Source organism: Danio aesculapii, chromosome 5, assembly GCF_903798145.1.
Source record: "Danio aesculapii chromosome 5, fDanAes4.1, whole genome shotgun sequence".
In the NCBI taxonomy this organism is placed as follows: domain Eukaryota; kingdom Metazoa; phylum Chordata; class Actinopteri; order Cypriniformes; family Danionidae; genus Danio; species Danio aesculapii.
In genome coordinates, this window is record NC_079439.1 from 1,533,034 (window position 1) to 1,559,738 (window position 26,705).

General features: G+C 40.4%; 1 protein-coding gene and 1 long non-coding RNA gene across 2 annotated transcripts in view; both read left to right on the forward strand.

The window, feature by feature from the left end:
- The window catches only part of LOC130228770 (ras-related protein Rab-35-like), a 33,348-nt gene extending 18,701 nt beyond the window's left edge, over positions 1-14,647 (forward strand). The window contains exons 3-4 of the mRNA XM_056457207.1: positions 11,640-11,764; positions 13,744-14,647. Coding sequence (XP_056313182.1) covers positions 11,640-11,764; positions 13,744-13,872 — 254 coding nt within the window. The 3' untranslated portion in view covers positions 13,873-14,647. The remainder of the gene's footprint in view (positions 1-11,639; positions 11,765-13,743) is intronic.
- A 6,868-nt stretch (positions 14,648-21,515) lies between these two features.
- On the forward strand, positions 21,516-23,865 carry LOC130228388 (uncharacterized). Its single transcript, XR_008837751.1, has 2 exons — positions 21,516-21,678; positions 23,661-23,865. It is a non-coding gene; the product is annotated as an uncharacterized LOC130228388 (long non-coding RNA).
- The last annotated feature ends 2,840 nt before the right edge of the window (positions 23,866-26,705 follow it).

A 26,705-nucleotide genomic window follows, 5' to 3' on the forward strand; every position in this document is an offset into this window, starting at 1 on the left:
TTTTATACAGGTCCTTTATATGGTTTTACAGCATCGATGTTGTAAAGTAATTAAAATACAATCAGTTAAATAGACTTCAGCATTCATTTAGCTGCTCAAGCGTAAAACGAGATAGAAAGCCGTTTATTCGGCACGCGCCTGTCAGAATCGGCTAGCGCTTACCCTGAATATACTGAGGTAAAATAAATGTTCATAATTTAAAGACATGGTGGGGGAAATTTAATTTAATGCAGTGCTTCTTGTACATTCTGAGACCCCACTTTAACTCGGATATCACTGGAGATCTCTGATTTTTAAAGAAAACAGACCTTAAACGTGCCGATTTTGCAATGCATACAGTTCACAGGAAACGCTTGACCCAGGTTACTGACAAATTAAAAGTCCTTCTGCATACACCCTATTGTTACTTTTTGACATTGATTAAAAACTATTGACAGCTTTATTGTCGACATCTTGATTATTCCCGCTGCTTTACCTAAATGTATTATGTATGTGCAATATGTTATTCCATTTGGAAAGATATTTCATTTACGGCCACTACAGTTGCAGCTCAAAGTCGTGCTGGTATTAAACATTTTTGAAGGTATTAAAAAGGGAGTAAAAGGTATTAAATTCACTTAATATGTCTGTATATACCCTGAGAAGTGAAAACGATCCACATGTCCACACTGGCGTATCACCTAGCATTTCTGAAAAGCCCTGCTTCCACACTATACCTGCTGAAAACACATCACGTGACCACACACACTCTCTGTCATGCGCTGTAGGCATACGCACATGTCTGAGCTCCAGGCAGTCATTGGGTGATTTGAGCACAAACCCAGAGAGCAGTGCACGTCAGACAGTTTATCAAGGATGTATCGCTGGATGGCGTCTCACTATAGGTTGTTAAACGTGATCTTTAGTTAATCTTGTCTCTTATTTAACGACTCTTCAGTCTTGTGAATCAGGTAACATGTCACAGTGTCAGTACACTGCTTCAATCTTTCACTTAACGCTTGTACTTAGTAGTGTAAACCTCAAATACTGCTGGTTGGTTCCTGTTGGTTTGTGGACGCCATTATAACGCCACAGGATCACTCTGCCTACTCATGCCAGAGTCCCGCAGGAAAAGTGATTGACAGGTGGTCATTTGTGTGTACTCATCTTTACTTATTTATGAGTTGGGTAAATCTAAGAGAATGCTGGTCAGCTTGTTGAAACGGTAGGCTACTGTCATGATCACCAGCGATCTAACCACCAGAGGGTCGCTGGTAAACACTTACATTCACATGAACTACAAATCTGCTGGTGAATGGACTACAAGAACCAGTCATGCTCCACACACACAGGTTCCAGATCCTGACTGATTACACACACATATATACAGCTCACATTGAGACACTCATTGCTGAGTCTTGTTATCTGCTACAGTGACATTACAACGCGTTTCCTTTGTCTGCCTCTGGCGTGTTATTGATCCTTTGCTTTGTTTATTGTTTCATCCTGTTCACTGCCTGCCTTCTGACCATCTGCCTGCCTTTTGACTACGACTCTGATTGCCCTTATACATCTGCTTGCTCCTGTATTGAACCACTGCTTGTCTGACCATTCTAATAAACCTGCATGTGGATCCTCACCTCATCATCCATTGCAGTGTTTTACTTAGACATCGTACAACGCCAAATTGGTCGACATCTCCCAAACCCTAATATCAGCTTATAAACAGCCCAGCTGAGCGAGTTTCAGCTAATTGGATTGTAAATAAATGATTACTCTCCTATGATCACTTCTGCTGATGAGAAACACACAGCTGTGAACAGATGTTGTGTTTTTGTCTGTAATGTGTATTTCCTGTGTTCAGTGGTAATAAGAACGACGATCCGGCCTCTAAAGTGGTGGAGACCCAACGATGCGCAGAAGCTTGCAGAGCAGATGGGCATCAGACTGTTCGAGACCAGCGCCAAAGAGAACCTCAATGTGGAGGACGTGAGTCTGGCTTTACAGAGACTAGCGAACATTCATCACATTAAACACACAATTCAGACAAAATCAGCATTCTGCCGTCATGGACTCACCTGTTGTTTTCAAAAACCTGTTTTAAGTTTCTGTTTTCTGTTGAACACTGGATGAAGATACACTGAAGACTGCTGGGAAAAACAGACATTGACTTTCCATTGTATTATTTAGTTCCTACTGTTGATGTTATTGGCTGCTTTTGTCCAGCTATTCTCCAGAATTTCTTGTTTGTGTTCGACTAGAAGAAAGAAACTCAGAAAACTGTAGAACTTGTAAATGATGGGGAAGTTTTCAGTTTTTAAGTTAAATTAAAATTGAAATAAAACACAGACATTTACAAATAAATGACTAAAACCTCCTACAATTGCAATGAGAATGGAAAATGCAAAAAAAAAGAAAAACACACACACACACACACACACACACACACGTTTGTTTTTGTGAAAAATGGGTACATTACATAGGTTTCCATTCATTTTATACCGTCCAAATAATGTTTCACGAGTTCACACTTGCAATCGTTTCAGAATAAGGCCGTATTTGGCGTGCTGTTCGGGGAGAGGGCTCTGAGCTCGGGGAGACACCCAAACTCGAGTTATTCCCTTATCAGGAAACAGAGAGGAATTGGGATTCGAGCGAAGTATCTAGCCCGGCCCCAGAACGCTCCCCCGGGATTGTAATACTTAAGAGGTGAGGTGACGGGGTGGTGGAGGGATGCTAAAGTCGTGAGATGCTGGCAGGTAAGACAGCTTTGGTGTATATAGATAGGGGTTTGGTCAAGAACTGATTGGATAATGGAATAATTGTCAATGACGTATTTGATACTGAAACTCTGCGCGTGCTCCTCCCGAAATTGTTTATAAAACATCACATTGTATTGGCCTCACCCCACCCTACCCGTAAACCCAACCATCACAGGACACAGTGTACAGCTTTACTCTCTCTTTTTGTAATAGCTGTGTCATACCTATGTCACTATACAGACTTGTGTCCTGATATGTCACAAAAACACACACGCACACACACACCACACACACACACCACACACACACACACACACACACGCACACACTTACGGGTCAGGCCATTGTGTTTGGATTCTTGCCATTGGGTTTGTTTATTTTTGGTTTATTGTGGTGCCAGGACCTTCCACGCCTCCTAGTGGCCCACTCGGGTTCACCTACGTCACACGCGCCCTCTTCTGGTCACGTCTTGCCTCCGTTTACACGTGCTTCAGATAAAGTGGAGCTCTGAAGTATTGGTATGTCCGAGTATAAGAGAGGTTTGGGTTTGTATCTTCTTCGTCTCACATTAATAATGGCATCATTTACCACAAAACACAATGCTGGATTTTACTTCACAGCACAAGAATTCTTATATTTAAATGTATAATTTATAAAAACATTCATATGTTATTTGTAATACAATTTTGCCCTTTAATACAAGCAGACGCTATATGATGCACAAATAACTAAAACACCCAATTATAAATAGAAATAAAAAATGCATAAAAAATGGCAAAATAATAAACTACTAAAATTAAAATGAGAATTAAAAATGCAAATAAATAAAACAATAAAAAAAAATAATATCTTGATTATAACACAACACAATACTGCAAAATAGCTAAAACCAGCTACAATTTAAACCAGAATTAAAAATACAATAAATAAAGTAAATAATACAAAGTTTTAACATTTAAAAACACTATAATAATATATCGAGAACATGGAAATATACAATTTGCTCCTTGTATTTTTTTAGGAAGCATCTAGAGTTGTGAAAGCTGAGTGTGTGTTTGTAATATTGCATTTCATTGTTGTTATTGTGTGTGTGCATCTGTGTATGTGTCTCAGATGTTCAACTGCATCACCGAGCTGGTCCTGAAGGCCCGGAAAGAGTCTGTAGCCAAACAACAACAACAGCAGCAAAGTGAAGTCGTCAAACTGAGTAAGAGCAACAAACGCAAGAAGAAATGCTGCTAATGGACTACACACACACACACACACACACACACACACACACACACACACACACACACACTTATAGAGAGCCAATGGACAGAACGCCACTGAACTGACGTGAGCCAGAGACTGAACTTAACACACTTAAAGCAACATGAAGATCTCTGTAGATTTCCTAATGATGGACATCAGGAGGAGCTTTTAGCAGGATCACACTTCCTCTCCTCAGAAGATGATGCTGACAATTAAACTAGAGGATCAAACCTTTCTGTTTTGAGCATCTTCATCTGGATTCTGACTGATTCAAAGGCCAAATGTGAGCAGTGTTAATGTGGCGTGCCAAACAAACCACAGCGATATCAGGACGAACACATCCACTCGCAGAGTGTTGAAGAATATGGCATGTTTTAGTTTTAGTTTTGGTTTTATATGAGCTCATCTATGATGGACTGTGGACCAAACATGCGCTCCGCTCTGCCGATACTAAGAGACACTTGTTTTGCCTTTTGCTTTCTCTCTTTTTTTTGTAAAAGTGTATTTTTTACTAACAGATTATACAATCACTGTAGCGTTCAGCTGATGTGCTGCCGTTAACTGAACGCTAGTCTATTTACAGAGCTGGGAGGAAATGCCAAACCATTACACAAAGACTTCACCAGGAATGCACTTGTGTCTTAGTTTACTCACATGGATGATCAGTGCAAAGCATTCAGTTTCTTAAAGACACAGTACACCTAATAATGAATATTTACTCATATTTATTCACACTCAAGTGGGTCGATCCGTAATAAACATTTTAAGACAAGAGTGGGTTTGTTTTTCTTGATCAGCAACATGCTTTTGTGTTTAGTTCTACCACAAGGTGTCGCTCTAGTGCTTGTTTTGGCTCCAAACTAAATTATTCGCCCTTCTTTAAATAATGTGTTTTTCCAAATATGTGTGATGTTTAACAGAGCAAGGGATTGTTTTATGTAGTATTTCATATAACAAAAAAATCTAATTTAACATTTTTTATCTAAACACGAGTACACACAAATATATTTGTTATAGGGAAAATATTTTAAAACATTTTAAGAGAAAAAATCTAGAGAAACCCAATATATATAAGTTAGTTGCCGAGCCATAAAATGGCGCCGGCTTATGATGTCACGGGCCGCGCCATGGCGGCACCAAGCACTGAAGCGCCAACCGTACCAATTGTTTTTTTTAGGGTACAGCCCAAGCTGCAACCTCCCGCTCTCTCTCGGGAAGCCAATACGGAAGTAACTGAAACTGCAATTCATCAAAATTCCGCTAGTCCTGGCTCCATAATAGAGCAAGTTGCAATTGAGCCCACTGTTAGAATGGCCAACTTACAGCAGAAAAAAAGGTGTTTACAGCCTGGTACAAAGAACGATTTGGGTTCATATAGCTAATATTACCCTCCATGACAACTGTGAGGGGGGTGAATTTTTTTATAACTCATCCGTTTCCTTTATATTAGGTTATATTAAGTTTTCATAATTAAGGGCGTGGCCACTTGAGTGACAGCTAGGTCTGGCTGGTCGCCGTCTCTTCACCTCAGCTGAATCCGGCAGATTAGCCACTGATCTCTGCATATTCATCGTATTTTTGTGTTGTTTTATGTGGCTTTACGCAGTCAGCTGCCTTTTGGACTTATTTCTTACAATTACCAGATGATATGGGATGCTGTGTGCACTTAATTGTGCTCACAAACCATTCACGTGGCCTCCGCTTCCCATGTGAGTAAAGTTATATACTTGTATACCATCTCTATAAATGTATTTGTTTTTAACACTTCCGGGACGAGGCCATCAGTTTTTGAGAACTTTTAGTTTTTTTTGGTTATTGGTGTTTGGTATCCCACACCTCTTAGTGAACCCATTCCGGGTCCACTACACAACTACGCACGGCGGCACAGGAAACATTTGACACACTACACTCCGTAGTGAGCACTCTCACCGCTCAGAACTCACAGCAGGTGGCAGTAGTGAGCTTGTGGGTCTCGGGCCGTCGCAAACTATGAAATATTTGGAATAATTTGTTTAAATTTAAGTGTTTAATGTAAAAGGAGATGAACATCCCATAATGCAATTCATAACCGCAAATAAACGCTTCTGAATCACTAAATACAGAAACTGTTCATTAACAGAGATTTATTTTAAACTCTATGATCTTTCTACAGATTTGACCCAAAAATGTTGAATATCGAGGGAAAGTCCATTTGTTTTAATAATTAGTTTCATAAAGTGAAACTTGTGTGTTATATTAGCTCACGACACACATAGTGAAATATAAGCCTTTCCATTCCGTTTGAGTGATTATGGATTAAAGATGACAAACTCAATCCATTGTTTCACTAAATCAGAATATTTCATGACAAAAGTTCAACATGGTCAGCTCCATGTGTCTCAATCTAGTCCACTAATTAATGCAAAGCCTTGAAACTGTCTCAGTCTGGCATAAGTTTCTAAATCATGGGTTGGACTGCTGACTTGATGGTTGTGCAGAAGACCACCACTGAAACCCCTTTATAAGGAGGCAATTGCAAATGAAACTGGATGCTCTCAGAGTGCAGTGTCTAAGTATATTAATAGTGTTAAGCGGATGGGGAAAATGTGGCTGGAAAAGGTGCACAAGTATGACCGCAGCCTTGAGACGACTGTCAAACAAGGGTGACTGAGGCTGGTGTCAGAGCATCAAGAACCACCACATACAGACGTCTGCATGACATGGGCTACACCTCTTGAACTCCATGTGTCAAGCCACTCCTGAACCAAAAGCAACGTTAGAAGCGTCTGTGCTTTGGCTGAAGAGGAAAAGTACTGGTCTGTTGCCCAGGAAAAGTCCTCTTTTCAGATCAATGCAAATTTTGTCTTTCACTTGGAAATCAAGATCTCAGAGTCTGGAGGAAGAGCGGAGAGACACGAAAGTCAAGCTGCTTAAAGTCCAGGGTGAGGTTTCCACAGTCAGTGATGGTTTGGGAAAGCCTTGTCATCTGCTGGTGTGGGTCCAGTGTTTTTTTATCAAGTCCAGTCAACGCAGCTCTATAGGGAAATTACTACGTCACACATGACGTTTCACGTGTTAAACCGCAAACATATGGTGTTGTGCAGTAGGATGCCAAATTCGGCTGAAAAAAAGAAAACTTAACTTTTACTGTACACCACACTGCTTTAAGGCCAATCACAGACGTCTTTGGCTAAATGGGAGCTGAATGGAGTGAGGACCTCATTAAAAATGCTGGACTCTGCAGTTCTCATTATATATCAGGTGAGTTCACGCTATGCTGAATCAGACACATCACTCGTTTTTGGTTTCAGAAATGATTTCAGCAGAAACAGTTCAATATGGTGAATTAAACTGCGGACACTGAGTGCTCAGAATGAACTGTGAACATGTGTGTTCACATACCCTGCCGTACAGCTGCAGTTCTCTGTCAGAATGCAGTTGTTTTGCTTGTTGATGATTACCCAGGCCTTGTACAGCTCCATCTTCTTTCCTTGTGTTTGGCTAGGCAGATCCTTGGTTTTTAGCTCTACATAGTGTTGAACCTGGTCATCATGGAGCATTATTTCCTGCACATGACCACAGAACACAATTGTAGGCATCTTAAGACTTGTAGGCCTTTAACTTTTTTCTTGTAAAACCACTTGGAGCTTCAATGAGAGTGTATATTTGGGGCTGGATGCTTTGCCATTTCGTCTTATCCAATTTTCATTCGGAGGAGGCTATAGCAAATGGACCTGTCAGATGAACGCCGCTTACTTTGTTGATTTTGCAGAATAACTGCTTATCACAGGCTGACCAGCTGTTATAAAACACTGAAAGCATTATGTAAATAATATATGTAATATGTAATCAATATAACTTATCTTTAATACAATAACAAACTCTGTAGCGCATCAAATGTCATTCCCTCTCTGTAAATGCTAGCGCTCCTGTTTTCCTGCAACCTCGCTGCGCGCGCATCCTGATTGTTTACAAACCAGTAATTCATCTATACCTGGATGATTTAGAGCACTTCATGCTTCCTGCTGCAGACAAGCTCTTTGGAGATGATGATTTTATTTTCCAGCAGGACTTAAGTTGGTACACAATGCCAAAGCTACCAGTACCTGGTTTAAGAACCGTGGTGTACCTATTCTTAATTGGCCAGGAAACTCACCTGACTTAAACCCCATTGAAAATCTATAGGCTATTGTCAAAGGAGGATAAGGAAACAGAGACCCTTAAATGCAGATGAGCAGAAGGCCGATATCAAAGCAATGTGGGCTACCATAACACGTCAACTGTGTTAAAAGCTGATCGACTCCATGCCACACCGCCTTGTAAAAGTGCAAAAGGAGGCCCATCAAAGTTCTGAGGACATAATACAGTACATTAACACACTTTCAATAGGCCGACATGTGTTTAAGATCCTTTTTTTATTGGGTCTGTACTTAAACACTTGATAATTCCCGAGTTTAAGCAGGTAATACAAGCAGTATTGTGCTAACAAGCTGCTACAGGTAGTATGAGAAGAACAACAGCTGATCTTCTGTCGATAATAACTTTATAAACAGTGATCACTTACTTTTAAGACACGCACACTGTAACACAGTATACCACCAGTGCCTGTTATGTCCCTTTTTGCCGAGTGAGTTAGATAGCAGGTGTGTTATCCAGCGTTATCTCTCAACTATTTCTTTGCTCAGCCCACCTCGATGATGCTGTGTTGCGTTGTGCACACTGATTGGTTGGTGTCATCCGGGACTTAGACATCAGCGGTCCTTTTGCACAGGGTCACATGAAATATTCTGATTTAGTGGAATACTGGATATGAGTTTATCATCTTTAATCCATAATCACTCAAACTGAATCAAATGAAGGCCTGACATTTTATACCCCATTCTGATAGTAAAGCATACTCTAATCTGAAGTGCAGTGTGTGTGTGAGAGAGGGGGGCAGTGTTTCAATGTGATCCGGTTATGTTGTGGTTCTGTGACTGCTGGTGTTTGTTTGCTGTATGGTTAAATTTTGACAGTTAAAGTAATTAGGTTAATCTAGATTTAAATCAAATAAAAATAAATAAAATATTAATCTATTATTTCGGGCGTTTTTTTGGGCGGGTTTTGGACAGCTTTTGGGCTGGAAAAAGTCTGCTATATCTGGCAACACTAGTAGTAGCTTGGCAACAGAGCTGTGACGTCAACACACAGAATCTATCGACACAGTTCAGCACGATTGTCTAACCGTGCCGACAATTACGGGCCTAGAAGCGGTTTGTGAGAAACAACTGTAACCGTACCAAACTGTTTTTAGGAGAGTGGCTATTGTTATGCAATAGGATATATGCAGAGCTAGTGCTTCTTCTGTGGCGAGACGAGGGATAAAACATGAGCAGACAAACAGATAAGGTTTAACAACCCAGAGGGTGATTTATTTACAGTGCTGGGCAAGGAGGTGGGGAAAGGGAATCATTGCAGGTAGGAGTCTCTTAGCTGGATATTGAGGAAAAATCCTCTGGGTTGGTGAAGTATTGGATCTTGGGTATGAATCTGAGATGCCGGTCTAGCCACTGCTATCTGCTGGGGAAACCAGAGAAAGAAGCATTAGCGTGTCCTCCCGGGGGAGATCAAGCCCCCTCTGTGTCTTCTCTTTCTCTGTTTATATGCTCCCTTCCTAATGAGCTGCAGGTGATCGGTGCTGATGAGGTGACAGGTGTTTATAGTTTGGACTTGTGGCGACGCTGCATTGGCACACTCGCCACACTTCCCATACTGATAAACATCCGGTGAACGGTTAATGTGACTTTTTTCCATTTTATACAGTCCTTTATATGGTTTTACAGCATCGATGTTGTAAAGTAATTAAAATACAATCAGTTAAATAGACTTCAGCATTCATTTAGCTGCTCAAGCGTAAACGAGATGAAAAGCCGTTTATTCGCACGCGCCTGTCAGAATCGGCTAGCGCTTACCCTGAATATACTGAGGTAAAATAAATGTTCATAATTTAAAGACATGGTGGGGGAAATTTAATTTAATGCAGTGCTTCTTGTACATTCTGAGACCCACTTTAACTCGGATATCACTGGAGATCTCTGATTTTTAAAGAAAACAGACCTTAAACGTGCCGATTTTGCAATTGCATACAGTTCACAGGAAACGCTTGACCCAGGTTACTGACAAACTAAAAGTCCTTCTGCATACACCCTATTGTTACTTTTTGACATTGATTAAAAACTATTGACAGCTTTATTGTGACATCTTGATTATTCCCGCTGCTTTACCTAAATGTATATGTCATGTGCAATATGTTATTCCATTTGGAAAGATATTTCATTTACGCCACTACAGTTGCAGCTCAAAGTCGTGCTGGTATTAAACATTTTTGAAGGTATTAAAAGGGAGTAAAAGGTATTAAATTCGACTTAATATGTTCTGTATATACCCTGAGAGTGAAAACGATCCACATCCACACTGGCGTTTCACCTAGCATTTCTGAAAAGCCCTGCTTCCACACTATACTGCTGAAAACACATCACGTGACCACACACACTCTCTGTCATGCGCTACAGCATACGCACACGTCTGAGCTCCAGGCAGTCATTGGGTGATTTGAGCACAAAACCCCAGAGAGCAGTGCACGTCAGACAGTTTATCAAGGATGTATCGCTGGATGGCGTCTCACTATGGTTGTTAAACGTGATCTTTAGTTAATCTTGTCTTTATTTAACGACTCTTCAGTCTTGTGAATCAGGTAACATGTCACAGTGTCAGTACACTGCTTCAATCTTTCACTTTAACGCTTGTACTTAGTGTAAACCTCAAATACTGCTGGTTGGTTCCTGTTGGTTTGTGGACGCCATTATAACGCCACAGATCACTCTGCCTACTCATGCCAGAGTCCCGCAGAAAAAGTGATTGACAGGTGGTCATTTGTGTGTAACTCATCTTTACTTATTTATGATTTGGGTAAATCTAAGAGAATGCTGGTCAGCTTGTTGAAACGGTAGGCTACTGTCATGATCACCAGCGATCTAACCACCAGAGGTCGCTGGTAAACACTTACATTCACATGAACTACAAATCTGCTGGTGAATGGACTACAAGAACCAGTCATGCTCCACACACACAGGTTCCAGATCCTGACTGATTGCATACACACAGCTGATGCTCCTCAAGTACTGATTACACACACATATATACAGCTCACTTTGAGACACTCATTGCTGAGTCTTGTTATCTGTTACAGTGACATTACAAGGCGTTTCCTTTGTCTGCCTCTGGCGTGTTATTGATCCTTTGCTTTGTTTATTTGTTTCTTCCTGTTCACTGCCTGCCTTCTGACCTTCTGCCTGCCTTTTGACTACGACTCTGGATTGCCCTTATACATCTGCTTGCTCCTGTATTGACCACTGCTTGTCTGACCATTCTAATAAACCTGCATGTGGATCCTCACCTCATCATCCATTGCAGTGTTTTACATTAGACATCGTACAATGCCAAATTGGTCGACATCTCCCAACCCTAATATCAGCTTATAAACAGCCCAGCTGAGCGAGTTTCAGCTAACTGGATTGTAAATAAATGATTTGCTGTACTCTCCTATGATCACTTCTGCTGATGAGAAACACACAGCTGTGAACAGATGTTGTGTTTTTGTCTGTAATGTGTATTTCCTGTGTTCAGTGGGTAATAAGAACGACGATCCGGCCTCTAAAGTGGTGGAGACCAACGATGCGCAGAAGCTTGCAGAGCAGATGGGCATCCGACTGTTCGAGACCAGCGCCAAAGAGAACCTCAATGTGGAGGACGTGAGTCTGGCTTTACAGAGACTAGCGAACATTCATCACATTAAACACACAATTCAGACAAAATCAGCATTCTGCCGTCATGGACTCACCTGTTGTTTCAAAACCTGTTTTAAGTTTCTGTTTTCTGTTGAACACTGGTGAAGATACACTGAAGACTGCTGGGAAAAACAGACATTGACTTCCATTGTATATTTTATTCCTACTGTTGATGTTATTGGCTGCTTTTGTCCACTATTCTCCAGAATTTCTTGTTTTGTGTTCGACAGAAGAAAGAAACTCAGAAAACTGTAGAACTTGTAAATGATGGGGAAGTTTTCAGTTTTAGTTAATTAAAATTGAAATAAAACACAGACATTTACAAATAAATGACTAAAACCTCCTACAATTGCAATGAGAATGGAAAATGCAAAAAAAAAGAAAAACACACACACACACACACACACACACACACACGTTTGTTTTTGTGAAAAATGGGTACATTACATAGGTTTCCATTCATTTTATACCGTCCAAATAATGTTTCACGAGTTCACACTTGCAATCGTTTCAGAATAAGGCGTATTTGGCGTGCTGTGCGGGGAGAGGGCTCTGAGCTCGGGGAGACACCCAAACTCGAGTTATTCCCCTTATCAGGAAACAGAGAGGAATTGGGATTCGAGCGAAGTATCTAGCCCGGCCCCAGAACGCTCCCCCCGGGATTGTAATACTTAAGAGGTGAGGTGACGGGGTGGTGGAGGGATGCTAAAGTCGTGAGATGCTGCAGGTAAGACAGCTTTGGTGTATATAGATAGGGGTTTGGTCAAGAACTGATTGGAGAATATAATAATTGTCAATGACGTATTTGATACTGAAACGTCTGCGTGTGCTCCTCCTGAAATTTGTTTATAAAACATCACATTGTATTGGCCTCACCCCACCCTACCCGTAAACCCAACCATCACAGGAGACAGTGTACAGCTTTACTCTCTGAATAAACTCATTCATTGTGATTTAGAAGCTTTTTGAGAAATGAGGACGTCACCAATGTCCTCATATTTCACCTCCTTTTTGTAATAGCTGTGTCATACCTATGTCACTATACAGACTTGTGTCCTGATATGTCGCAAAAACACACACACACACACACACACACACGCACACACACACACACACACACACACACACACACACACACTTCAGGGTCAGGCCATTGTGTTTGGATTCTTGCCATTGGGTTTGTTTGTTTTTTTTGGTTTATTGTGGTGACAAGGCCTCCCACGCCTCTTAGTGGGCCGACTCTGGGTTCACTACGTCACACGCGCCCTCTTCTGGTCACGTCTTGCTCTCCGTTTACACTTGAGTGCTTCAGATAAAGTGGAGCTCTGAAGTATTGGTATATCCGAGTATAAGAGAGGTTTGCGTTTGTATCTTCTTCGTCTCACATTAATAATGGCATCATTTACCACAAAACACAATGCTGGATTTTACTTCACAGCACAAGAATTCTTATATTTAAATGTATAATTTATAAATACATTCATATGTTATTTGTAATACAATTTTGCCCTTTAATAAAAGCAGACGCTATATGCTGCACAAATAACTAAAACGACCCAATTATTAAATAGAAATAAAAAATGTATAATAAAAATGGCAAAATACAAACTAAAATTAAGTGAAAATTAATTAAAATTAAAATGAAAATTGCAAATAAATAAACCATAATAAAAAAAATCTTTATTATAACACAACAGCATACTGCAGAATCGCTAAAACCAGCTACAATTTAAACCAGAATAAAAAATGCAATAAAATAAAGTAAATAATACAAAGTTTTAACATTTAAAAACACTATAATAATATATCGAGAACATGGAAATATACAATTTGCTCCTTGTATTTTTTTAGGAAGCATCTAGAGTTGTGAAAGCTGAGTGTGTGTTTGTAATATTGCATTTCATTGTTGTTATTGTGTGTGTGCATCTGTGTATGTGTCTCAGATGTTCAACTGCATCACCGAGCTGGTCCTGAAGGCCCGGAAAGAGTCTGTAGCCAAACAACAACAACAGCAGCAAAGTGAAGTCGTCAAACTGAGTAAGAGCAACAAACGCAAGAAGAAATGCTGCTAATGGACTACACACACACACACACACACACACACACACACACACACACACACACACACACACACACACACACACACTTATAGAGAGCCAATGGACAGAACGCCACTGAACTGACGTGAGCCAGAGACTGAACTTAACACACTTAAAGCAACATGAAGATCTCTGTAGATTTCCTAATGATGGACATCAGGAGGAGCTTTTAGCAGGATCACACTTCCTCTCCTCAGAAGATGATGCTGACAATTAAACTAGAGGATCAAACCTTTCTGTTTTTGAGCATCTTCATCTGGATTCTGACTGATTCAAAGGCCAAATGTGAGCAGTGTTAATGTGGCGTGCCAAACAAACCACAGCGATATCAGGACGAACACATCCACTCGCAGAGTGTTGAAGAATATGGCATGTTTTAGTTTTAGTTTTGGTTTTATATGAGCTCATCTATGATGGACTGTGGACCAAACATGCGCTCCGCTCTGCCGATACTAAGAGACACTTGTTTTGCCTTTTGCTTTCTCTCTTTTTTTTGTAAAAGTGTATTTTTTACTAACAGATTATACAATCACTGTAGCGTTCAGCTGATGTGCTGCCGTTAACTGAACGCTAGTCTATTTACAGAGCTGGGAGGAAATGCCAAACCATTACACAAAGACTTCACCAGGAATGCACTTGTGTCTTAGTTTACTCACATGGATGATCAGTGCAAAGCATTCAGTTTCTTAAAGACACAGTACACCTAATAATGAATATTTACTCATTATTTATTCACACTCAAGTGGGTCGATCCGTAATAAACATTTTAAGACAAGAGTGGGTTTGTTTTTCTTGATCAGCAACATGCTTTTGTGTTTAGTTCTACCACAAGGTGTCGCTCTAGTGCTTGTTTTGGCTCCAAACTAAATTATTCGCCCTTCTTTAAAATAATGTGTTTTTCCAAATATGTGTGATGTTTAACAGAGCAAGGGATTGTTTTATGTAGTATTTCATATAACAAAAAAATCTAATTTAACATTTTTTATCTAAACACGAGTACACACAAATATATTTGTTATAGGGAAAATATTTTAAAACATTTTAAGAGAAAAAATCTAGAGAAACCCAATATATATAAGTTAGTTGCCGAGCCATAAAATGGCGCCGGCTTATGATGTCACGGGCCGCGCCATGGCGGCACCAAGCACTGAAGCGCCAACCGTACCAATTGTTTTTTTTAGGGTACAGCCCAAGCTGCAACCTCCCGCTCTCTCTCGGGAAGCCAATACGGAAGTAACTGAAACTGCAATTCATCAAAATTCCGCTAGTCCTGGCTCCATAACAGAGCAAGTTGCAATTGAGCCCACTGTTAGAATGGCCAACTTTACAGCAGAAAAAAAGGTGTTTACAGCCTGGTACAAAGAACGATTTGGGTTCATATAGCTAATATTACCCTCCATGACAACTGTGAGGGGGGTGAATTTTTTTATAACTCATCCGTTTCCTTTATATTAGGTTATATTAAGTTTTCATAATTAAGGGCGTGGCCACTTGAGTGACAGCTAGGTCTGGCTGGTCGCCGTCTCTTCACCTCAGCTGAATCCGGCAGATTAGCCACTGATCTCTGCATATTCATCGTATTTTTGTGTTGTTTTATGTGGCTTTACGCAGTCAGCTGCCTTTTGGACTTATTTCTTACAATTACCAGATGATATGGGATGCTGTGTGCACTTAATTGTGCTCACAAACCATTCACGTGGCCTCCGCTTCCCATGTGAGTAAAGTTATATACTTGTATACCATCTCTATAAATGTATTTGTTTTTAACACTTCCGGGACGAGGCCATCAGTTTTTGAGAACTTTTAGTTTTTTTTTGGTTATTGGTGTTTGGTATCCCACACCTCTTAGTGAACCCATTCCGGGTCCACTACACAACTACGCACGGCGGCACAGGAAACATTTGACACACTACACTCCGTAGTGAGCACTCTCACCGCTCAGAACTCACAGCAGGTGGCAGTAGTGAGCTTGTGGGTCTCGGGCCGTCGCAAACTATGAAATATTTGGAATAATTTGTTTAAATTTAAGTGTTTAATGTAAAAGGAGATGAACATCCCATAATGCAATTCATAACCGCAAATAAACGCTTCTGAATCACTAAATACAGAAACTGTTCATTAACAGAGATTTATTTTAAACTCTATGATCTTTCTACAGATTTGACCCAAAAATGTTGAATATCGAGGAAAAGTCCATTTGTTTTAATAATTAGTTTCATAAAGTGAAACTTGTGTGTTATATTAGCTCACGACACACATAGTGAAATATAAGCCTTTCCATTCCGTTTGAGTGATTATGGATTAAAGATGACAAACTCAATCCATTGTTTCACTAAATCAGAATATTTCATGACAAAAGTTCAACATGGTCAGCTCCATGTGTCTCAATCTAGTCCACTAATTAATGCAAAGCCTTGAAACTGTCTCAGTCTGGCATAAGTTTCTAAATCATGGGTTGGACTGCTGACTTGATGGTTGTGCAGAAGACCACCACTGAAACCCCTTTATAAGGAGGCAATTGCAAATGAAACTGGATGCTCTCAGAGTGCAGTGTCTAAGTATATTAATAGTGTTAAGCGGATGGGGAAAATGTGGCTGGAAAAGGTGCACAAGTATGACCGCAGCCTTGAGACGACTGTCAAACAAGGGTGACTGAGGCTGGTGTCAGAGCATCAAGAACCACCACATACAGACGTCTGCATGACATGGGCTACACCTCTTGAACTCCATGTGTCAAGCCACTCCTGAACCAAAAGCAACGTTAGAAGCGTCTGTGCTTTGGCTGAAGAGGAAAAGTACTGGTCTGTTGCCCAGGAAAAGTCCTCTTTTCAGATCAATGCAAATTTTGTCTTTCACTTGGAAATCAAGATCTCAGAGTCTGGAGGAAGAGCGGAGAGACACGAAAGTCAAGCTGCTTAAAGTCCAGGGTGAGGTTTCCACAGTCAGTGATGGTTTGGGAAAGCCTTGTCATCTGCTGGTGTGGGTCCAGTGTTTTTTTATCAAGTCCAGTCAACGCAGCTCTATAGGGAAATTACTACGTCACACATGACGTTTCACGTGTTAAACCGCAAACATATGGTGTTGTGCAGTAGGATGCCAAATTCGGCTGAAAAAAAGAAAACTTAACTTTTACTGTACACCACACTGCTTTAAGGCCAATCACAGACGTCTTTGGCTAAATGGGAGCTGAATGGAGTGAGGACCTCATTAAAAATGCTGGACTCTGCAGTTCTCATTATATATCAGGTGAGTTCACGCTATGCTGAATCAGACACATCACTCGTTTTTGGTTTCAGAAATGATTTCAGCAGAAACAGTTCAATATGGTGAATTAAACTGCGGACACTGAGTGCTCAGAATGAACTGTGAACATGTGTGTTCACATACCCTGCCGTACAGCTGCAGTTCTCTGTCAGAATGCAGTTGTTTTGCTTGTTGATGATTACCCAGGCCTTGTACAGCTCCATCTTCTTTCCTTGTGTTTGGCTAGGCAGATCCTTGGTTTTTAGCTCTACATAGTGTTGAACCTGGTCATCATGGAGCATTATTTCCTGCACATGACCACAGAACACAATTGTAGGCATCTTAAGACTTGTAGGCCTTTAACTTTTTTCTTGTAAAACCACTTGGAGCTTCAATGAGAGTGTATATTTGGGGCTGGATGCTTTGCCATTTCGTCTTATCCAATTTTCATTCGGAGGAGGCTATAGCAAATGGACCTGTCAGATGAACGCCGCTTACTTTGTTGATTTTGCAGAATAACTGCTTATCACAGGCTGACCAGCTGTTATAAAACACTGAAAGCATTATGTAAATAATATATGTAATATGTAATCAATATAACTTATCTTTAATACAATAACAAACTCTGTAGCGCATCAAATGTCATTCCCTCTCTGTAAATGCTAGCGCTCCTGTTTTCCTGCAACCTCGCTGCGCGCGCATCCTGATTGTTTACAAACCAGTAATTCATCTATACCTGGATGATTTAGAGCACTTCATGCTTCCTGCTGCAGACAAGCTCTTTGGAGATGATGATTTTATTTTCCAGCAGGACTTAAGTTGGTACACAATGCCAAAGCTACCAGTACCTGGTTTAAGAACCGTGGTGTACCTATTCTTAATTGGCCAGGAAACTCACCTGACTTAAACCCCATTGAAAATCTATAGGCTATTGTCAAAAGGAGGATAAGGAAACAGAGACCCTTAAATGCAGATGAGCAGAAGGCCGATATCAAAGCAATGTGGGCTACCATAACACGTCAACTGTGTTAAAAGCTGATCGACTCCATGCCACACCGCCTTGTAAAAGTGCAAAAGGAGGCCCATCAAAGTTCTGAGGACATAATACAGTACATTAACACACTTTTCAATAGGCCGACATGTGTTTAAGATCCTTTTTTTATTGGGTCTGTACTTAAACACTTGATAATTCCCGAGTTTAAGCAGGTAATACAAGCAGTATTGTGCTAACAAGCTGCTACAGGTAGTATGAGAAGAACAACAGCTGATCTTCTGTCGATAATAACTTTATAAACAGTGATCACTTACTTTTAAGACACGCACACTGTAACACAGTATACCACCAGTGCCTGTTATGTCCCTTTTTGCCGAGTGAGTTAGATAGCAGGTGTGTTATCCAGCGTTATCTCTCAACTATTTCTTTGCTCAGCCCACCTCGATGATGCTGTGTTGCGTTGTGCACACTGATTGGTTGGTGTCATCCGGGACTTAGACATCAGCGGTCCTTTTGCACAGGGTCACATGAAATATTCTGATTTAGTGGAATACTGGATATGAGTTTATCATCTTTAATCCATAATCACTCAAACTGAATCAAATGAAGGCCTGACATTTTATACCCCATTCTGATAGTAAAGCATACTCTAATCTGAAGTGCAGTGTGTGTGTGAGAGAGGGGGGCAGTGTTTCAATGTGATCCGGTTATGTTGTGGTTCTGTGACTGCTGGTGTTTGTTTGCTGTATGGTTAAATTTTGACAGTTAAAGTAATTAGGTTAATCTAGATTTAAATCAAATAAAAATAAATAAAATATTAATCTATTATTTCGGGCGTTTTTTTGGGCGGGTTTTGGACAGCTTTTGGGCTGGAAAAAGTCTGCTATATCTGGCAACACTAGTAGTAGCTTGGCAACAGAGCTGTGACGTCAACACACAGAATCTATCGACACAGTTCAGCACGATTGTCTAACCGTGCCGACAATTACGGGCCTAGAAGCGGTTTGTGAGAAACAACTGTAACCGTACCAAACTGTTTTTAGGAGAGTGGCTATTGTTATGCAATAGGATATATGCAGAGCTAGTGCTTCTTCTGTGGCGAGACGAGGGATAAAACATGAGCAGACAAACAGATAAGGTTTAACAACCCAGAGGGTGATTTATTTACAGTGCTGGGCAAGGAGGTGGGGAAAGGGAATCATTGCAGGTAGGAGTCTCTTAGCTGGATATTGAGGAAAAATCCTCTGGGTTGGTGAAGTATTGGATCTTGGGTATGAATCTGAGATGCCGGTCTAGCCACTGCTATCTGCTGGGGAAACCAGAGAAAGAAGCATTAGCGTGTCCTCCCGGGGGAGATCAAGCCCCCTCTGTGTCTTCTCTTTCTCTGTTTATATGCTCCCTTCCTAATGAGCTGCAGGTGATCGGTGCTGATGAGGTGACAGGTGTTTATAGTTTGGACTTGTGGCGACGCTGCATTGGCACACTCGCCACACTTCCCATACTGATAAACATCCGGTGAACGGTTAATGTGACTTTTTTCCATTTTATACAGTCCTTTATATGGTTTTACAGCATCGATGTTGTAAAGTAATTAAAATACAATCAGTTAAATAGACTTCAGCATTCATTTAGCTGCTCAAGCGTAAAACGAGATGAAAAGCCGTTTATTCGCACGCGCCTGTCAGAATCGGCTAGCGCTTACCCTGAATATACTGAGGTAAAATAAATGTTCATAATTTAAAGACATGGTGGGGGAAATTTAATTTAATGCAGTGCTTCTTGTACATTCTGAGACCCACTTTAACTCGGATATCACTGGAGATCTCTGATTTTTAAAGAAAACAGACCTTAAACGTGCCGATTTTGCAATTGCATACAGTTCACAGGAAACGCTTGACCCAGGTTACTGACAAACTAAAAGTCCTTCTGCATACACCCTATTGTTACTTTTTGACATTGATTAAAAACTATTGACAGCTTTATTGTGACATCTTGATTATTCCCGCTGCTTTACCTAAATGTATATGTCATGTGCAATATGTTATTCCATTTGGAAAGATATTTCATTTACGCCACTACAGTTGCAGCTCAAAGTCGTGCTGGTATTAAACATTTTTGAAGGTATTAAAAAGGGAGTAAAAGGTATTAAATTCGACTTAATATGTTCTGTATATACCCTGAGAGTGAAAACGATCCACATCCACACTGGCGTTTCACCTAGCATTTCTGAAAAGCCCTGCTTCCACACTATACTGCTGAAAACACATCACGTGACCACACACACTCTCTGTCATGCGCTACAGCATACGCACACGTCTGAGCTCCAGGCAGTCATTGGGTGATTTGAGCACAAAACCCCAGAGAGCAGTGCACGTCAGACAGTTTATCAAGGATGTATCGCTGGATGGCGTCTCACTATGGTTGTTAAACGTGATCTTTAGTTAATCTTGTCTTTATTTAACGACTCTTCAGTCTTGTGAATCAGGTAACATGTCACAGTGTCAGTACACTGCTTCAATCTTTCACTTTAACGCTTGTACTTAGTGTAAACCTCAAATACTGCTGGTTGGTTCCTGTTGGTTTGTGGACGCCATTATAACGCCACAGATCACTCTGCCTACTCATGCCAGAGTCCCGCAGAAAAAGTGATTGACAGGTGGTCATTTGTGTGTAACTCATCTTTACTTATTTATGATTTGGGTAAATCTAAGAGAATGCTGGTCAGCTTGTTGAAACGGTAGGCTACTGTCATGATCACCAGCGATCTAACCACCAGAGGTCGCTGGTAAACACTTACATTCACATGAACTACAAATCTGCTGGTGAATGGACTACAAGAACCAGTCATGCTCCACACACACAGGTTCCAGATCCTGACTGATTGCATACACACAGCTGATGCTCCTCAAGTACTGATTACACACACATATATACAGCTCACTTTGAGACACTCATTGCTGAGTCTTGTTATCTGTTACAGTGACATTACAAGGCGTTTCCTTTGTCTGCCTCTGGCGTGTTATTGATCCTTTGCTTTGTTTATTTGTTTCTTCCTGTTCACTGCCTGCCTTCTGACCTTCTGCCTGCCTTTTGACTACGACTCTGGATTGCCCTTATACATCTGCTTGCTCCTGTATTGACCACTGCTTGTCTGACCATTCTAATAAACCTGCATGTGGATCCTCACCTCATCATCCATTGCAGTGTTTTACATTAGACATCGTACAATGCCAAATTGGTCGACATCTCCCAACCCTAATATCAGCTTATAAACAGCCCAGCTGAGCGAGTTTCAGCTAACTGGATTGTAAATAAATGATTTGCTGTACTCTCCTATGATCACTTCTGCTGATGAGAAACACACAGCTGTGAACAGATGTTGTGTTTTTGTCTGTAATGTGTATTTCCTGTGTTCAGTGGGTAATAAGAACGACGATCCGGCCTCTAAAGTGGTGGAGACCAACGATGCGCAGAAGCTTGCAGAGCAGATGGGCATCCGACTGTTCGAGACCAGCGCCAAAGAGAACCTCAATGTGGAGGACGTGAGTCTGGCTTTACAGAGACTAGCGAACATTCATCACATTAAACACACAATTCAGACAAAATCAGCATTCTGCCGTCATGGACTCACCTGTTGTTTCAAAACCTGTTTTAAGTTTCTGTTTTCTGTTGAACACTGGTGAAGATACACTGAAGACTGCTGGGAAAAACAGACATTGACTTCCATTGTATATTTTATTCCTACTGTTGATGTTATTGGCTGCTTTTGTCCACTATTCTCCAGAATTTCTTGTTTTGTGTTCGACAGAAGAAAGAAACTCAGAAAACTGTAGAACTTGTAAATGATGGGGAAGTTTTCAGTTTTAGTTAATTAAAATTGAAATAAAACACAGACATTTACAAATAAATGACTAAAACCTCCTACAATTGCAATGAGAATGGAAAATGCAAAAAAAAAGAAAAACACACACACACACACACACACACACACACACACACGTTTGTTTTTGTGAAAAATGGGTACATTACATAGGTTTCCATTCATTTTATACCGTCCAAATAATGTTTCACGAGTTCACACTTGCAATCGTTTCAGAATAAGGCGTATTTGGCGTGCTGTGCGGGGAGAGGGCTCTGAGCTCGGGGAGACACCCAAACTCGAGTTATTCCCCTTATCAGGAAACAGAGAGGAATTGGGATTCGAGCGAAGTATCTAGCCCGGCCCCAGAACGCTCCCCCCGGGATTGTAATACTTAAGAGGTGAGGTGACGGGGTGGTGGAGGGATGCTAAAGTCGTGAGATGCTGCAGGTAAGACAGCTTTGGTGTATATAGATAGGGGTTTGGTCAAGAACTGATTGGAGAATATAATAATTGTCAATGACGTATTTGATACTGAAACGTCTGCGTGTGCTCCTCCTGAAATTTGTTTATAAAACATCACATTGTATTGGCCTCACCCCACCCTACCCGTAAACCCAACCATCACAGGAGACAGTGTACAGCTTTACTCTCTGAATAAACTCATTCATTGTGATTTAGAAGCTTTTTGAGAAATGAGGACGTCACCAATGTCCTCATATTTCACCTCCTTTTTGTAATAGCTGTGTCATACCTATGTCACTATACAGACTTGTGTCCTGATATGTCGCAAAAACACACACACACACACACACACACACACACACACACACACACACACACACACACACACACACACTTCAGGGTCAGGCCATTGTGTTTGGATTCTTGCCATTGGGTTTGTTTGTTTTTTTTGGTTTATTGTGGTGACAAGGCCTCCCACGCCTCTTAGTGGGCCGACTCTGGGTTCACTACGTCACACGCGCCCTCTTCTGGTCACGTCTTGCTCTCCGTTTACACTTGAGTGCTTCAGATAAAGTGGAGCTCTGAAGTATTGGTATATCCGAGTATAAGAGAGGTTTGCGTTTGTATCTTCTTCGTCTCACATTAATAATGGCATCATTTACCACAAAACACAATGCTGGATTTTACTTCACAGCACAAGAATTCTTATATTTAAATGTATAATTTATAAATACATTCATATGTTATTTGTAATACAATTTTGCCCTTTAATAAAAGCAGACGCTATATGCTGCACAAATAACTAAAACGACCCAATTATTAAATAGAAATAAAAAATGTATAATAAAAATGGCAAAATACAAACTAAAATTAAGTGAAAATTAATTAAAATTAAAATGAAAATTGCAAATAAATAAACCATAATAAAAAAAATCTTTATTATAACACAACAGCATACTGCAGAATCGCTAAAACCAGCTACAATTTAAACCAGAATAAAAAATGCAATAAAATAAAGTAAATAATACAAAGTTTTAACATTTAAAAACACTATAATAATATATCGAGAACATGGAAATATACAATTTGCTCCTTGTATTTTTTTAGGAAGCATCTAGAGTTGTGAAAGCTGTTGTGTGTGTTTGTTATGTTGCGTTTCATTGTTGTTATTGTGTGTGTGCATCTGTGTATGTGTCTCAGATGTTCAACTGCATCACCGAGCTGGTCCTGAAGGCCCGGAAAGAGTCTGTAGCCAAACAACAACAACAGCAGCAAAGTGAAGTCGTCAAACTGAGTAAGAGCAACAAACGCAAGAAGAAATGCTGCTGATGGACTCTACACACACACACACACACACACACACACACACACACACACACACACACACACACACACACACACACACTTATAGAGAGCCAATGGACAGAACGCCACTGAACTGACGTGAGCCAGAGACTGAACTTAACACTCTTAAAGCAACATGAAGATCTCTGTAGATTTACTAATGATGGACATCAGGAGGAGCTTTTAGCAGGATCACACTTCCTCTCCTCAGAAGATGATGCTGACAATTAAACTAGAGGATCAAACCTTTCTGTTTTGAGCATCTTCATCTGGATTCTGACTGATTCAAAGGCCAAATGTGAGCAGTGTTAATGTGGCGTGCCAAACAAACCACAGCGATATCAGGACGAACACATCCACTCGCAGAGTTTTGAAGAATATGGCATGTTTTAGTTTTAGTTTTGGTTTTATATGAGCTCATCTATGATGGACTGTGGACCAAACATGCGCTCCGCTCTGCCGATACTAAGAGACACTTGTTTTGCCTTTTGCTTTCTCTCTTTTTTTTTGTAAAAGTGTATTTTTTTACTAACAGATTATACAATCACTGTAGCGTTCAGCTGATGTGCTGCCGTTAACTGAACGCTAGTCTATTTACAGAGCTGGGAGGAAATGCCAAACCATTACACAAAGACTTCACCAGGAATGCACTTGTGTCTTAGTTTACTCACATGGATGATCAGTGCAAAGCATTCAGTTTCTTAAAGACACAGTACACCTAATAATGAATATTTTCTCATTATTTATTCACACTCAAGTGGGTCGATCCGTAATAAACATTTTAAGACAAGAGTGGGCTTGTTTTTCTTGATCAGCAACATGCTTTTGTGTTTAGTTCTACCACAAGGTGTCGCTCTAGTACTTGTTTTGGCTCCAAAATAAATTATTCTCCCTCCCTCCCTCCCTGTTTTTCCAAATATGTGTGATGTTTAACAGAGCAAGGGATTGTTTTATGTAGTATTTCATATAACAAAAAAATCTAATTTAATTTTTTTTATCTAAACACGAGTACACACAAATATATTTGTTATAGGGAAGATATTTTAAAACATTTTAAGAAGAGAAAAAATCTAGAGAAACCCAAAATATATATATAAGTTAGTTGCCGAGCGAGAAAATGGCGCCGGCTTATGATGTCACGGGCCGCGCCATGGCGGCACTAAGCACTGAAGCGCCAACCGTACCAATTGTTTTTTTAGGGTACAGCCAGCGTTGTAGAGGAGTGATTTATTACATTAAACCTCTGTTGTTTGTTTATTTATGTATGGATGTTAGATCTTATGAGTAGCTGTGTGCTTTATATTTAGCAATGCCACATTTAAATGTTTAATGTTGTAATGTAGACATTTACCTGAAATTACCCGTTTATGGCATGCTCCAAAAAAGGGGGCGGAGTCTAGCCTTTAAGAGGAGATGGCAGACTCAGAAACGGTGTCAGTTTACCTGGCTAGCGAGCGTGTTGTGGCAGGACCGGAAGCAACCCCCCCCCTGTTATCTAGTGTCTGTGTGACGTAGATAAGTTTCTCTCTAATATATTGTAGATATATTGTTTTGTGTTGTATATATCGTATTTTGTATTATTTATTTGAGTTGTTACTTAGTTTTTTTTTGTACATACCTTTTTGGGAAATAGGTCACTGTACATTTATCTTCACTGGACTGTTTTACATTATCCTTGTAAATAAACCATCTTTTTAAACACTTCCGGGACGAGGCCATCAATTTAGTGGACCCATTCTGGGTCCACTACACAACTACGCACGGCGGCACGGGAAACATCTGACATCCTACACTCTGTAGTGAGCACTCTCACCGCTCAGAACTCACAGCAGGTGGCAGTAGTGAGCTTGTGGGTCTCGGGCCGTCGCAAACTATGAAATATTTGGAATAATTTGTTTAAATTTAAGTGTTTAATGTAAAAGGAGATGAACATCCCATAATGCGATTCATAACCGCAAATAAACACTTGTGAATCACTAAATACAGAAACTGTTCATTAACAGAGATTTATTTTAAACTCTATGATCTTTCTACAGATTTGACCCAAAAATGTTGAATATCGAGGAAAAGTCCATTTGTTTTAATAATTTGTTTCATGAAGTGAAACTTGTGTGTTATATTAGCTCACGACACACATAGTGAAATATAAGCCTTTCCATTCCGTTTGAGTGATTATGGATTAAAGATGACAAACTCAATCCAGTATTTCACTAAATCAGAATATTTCATGACAAAAGTTCAACATGGTCAGCTCCATGTGTCTCAATCTAGTCCACTAATTAATGCAAAGCCTTGAAACTGTCTCAGTCTGGCTTAAGTTTCTAAATCATGGGTTGGACTGCTGACTTGATGGTTGTGCATAAGACCACCATTGGAACCCCTTTATAAGGAGGCAATTGCAAATGAAACTGGATGCTCTCAGAGTGCAGTGTCTAGGTATATTAATAGTGTTAAGCGGATGGGGAAAATGTGGCTGGTAAAGGTGCACAAGTATGACCGCAGCCTTGAGACGACTGTCAAACAAGGGTGACTGAGGCTGATGTCAGAGCATCAAGAACCACCACATACAGACGTCTGCATGACATGGGCTACACCTCTTGAACTCCATGTGTCAAGCCACTCCTGAACCAAAAGCAACGTTAGAAGCATCTGTGCTTTGGCTGAAGAGGAAAAGTACTGGTCTGTTGCCCAGGAAAAGTCCTCTTTTCAGATGCATGCAAATTTTGTCTTTCACTTGGAAATCAAGATCTCAGAGTCTGGAGGAAGAGCGGAGAGACACGAAAGTCAAGCTGCTTAAAGTCCAGGGTGAGGTTTCCACAGTCAGTGATGGTTTGGGAAAGCCTTGTCATCTGCTGGTGTGGGTCCAGTGTCTTTTTATCAAGTCCAGTCAACACAGCTCTA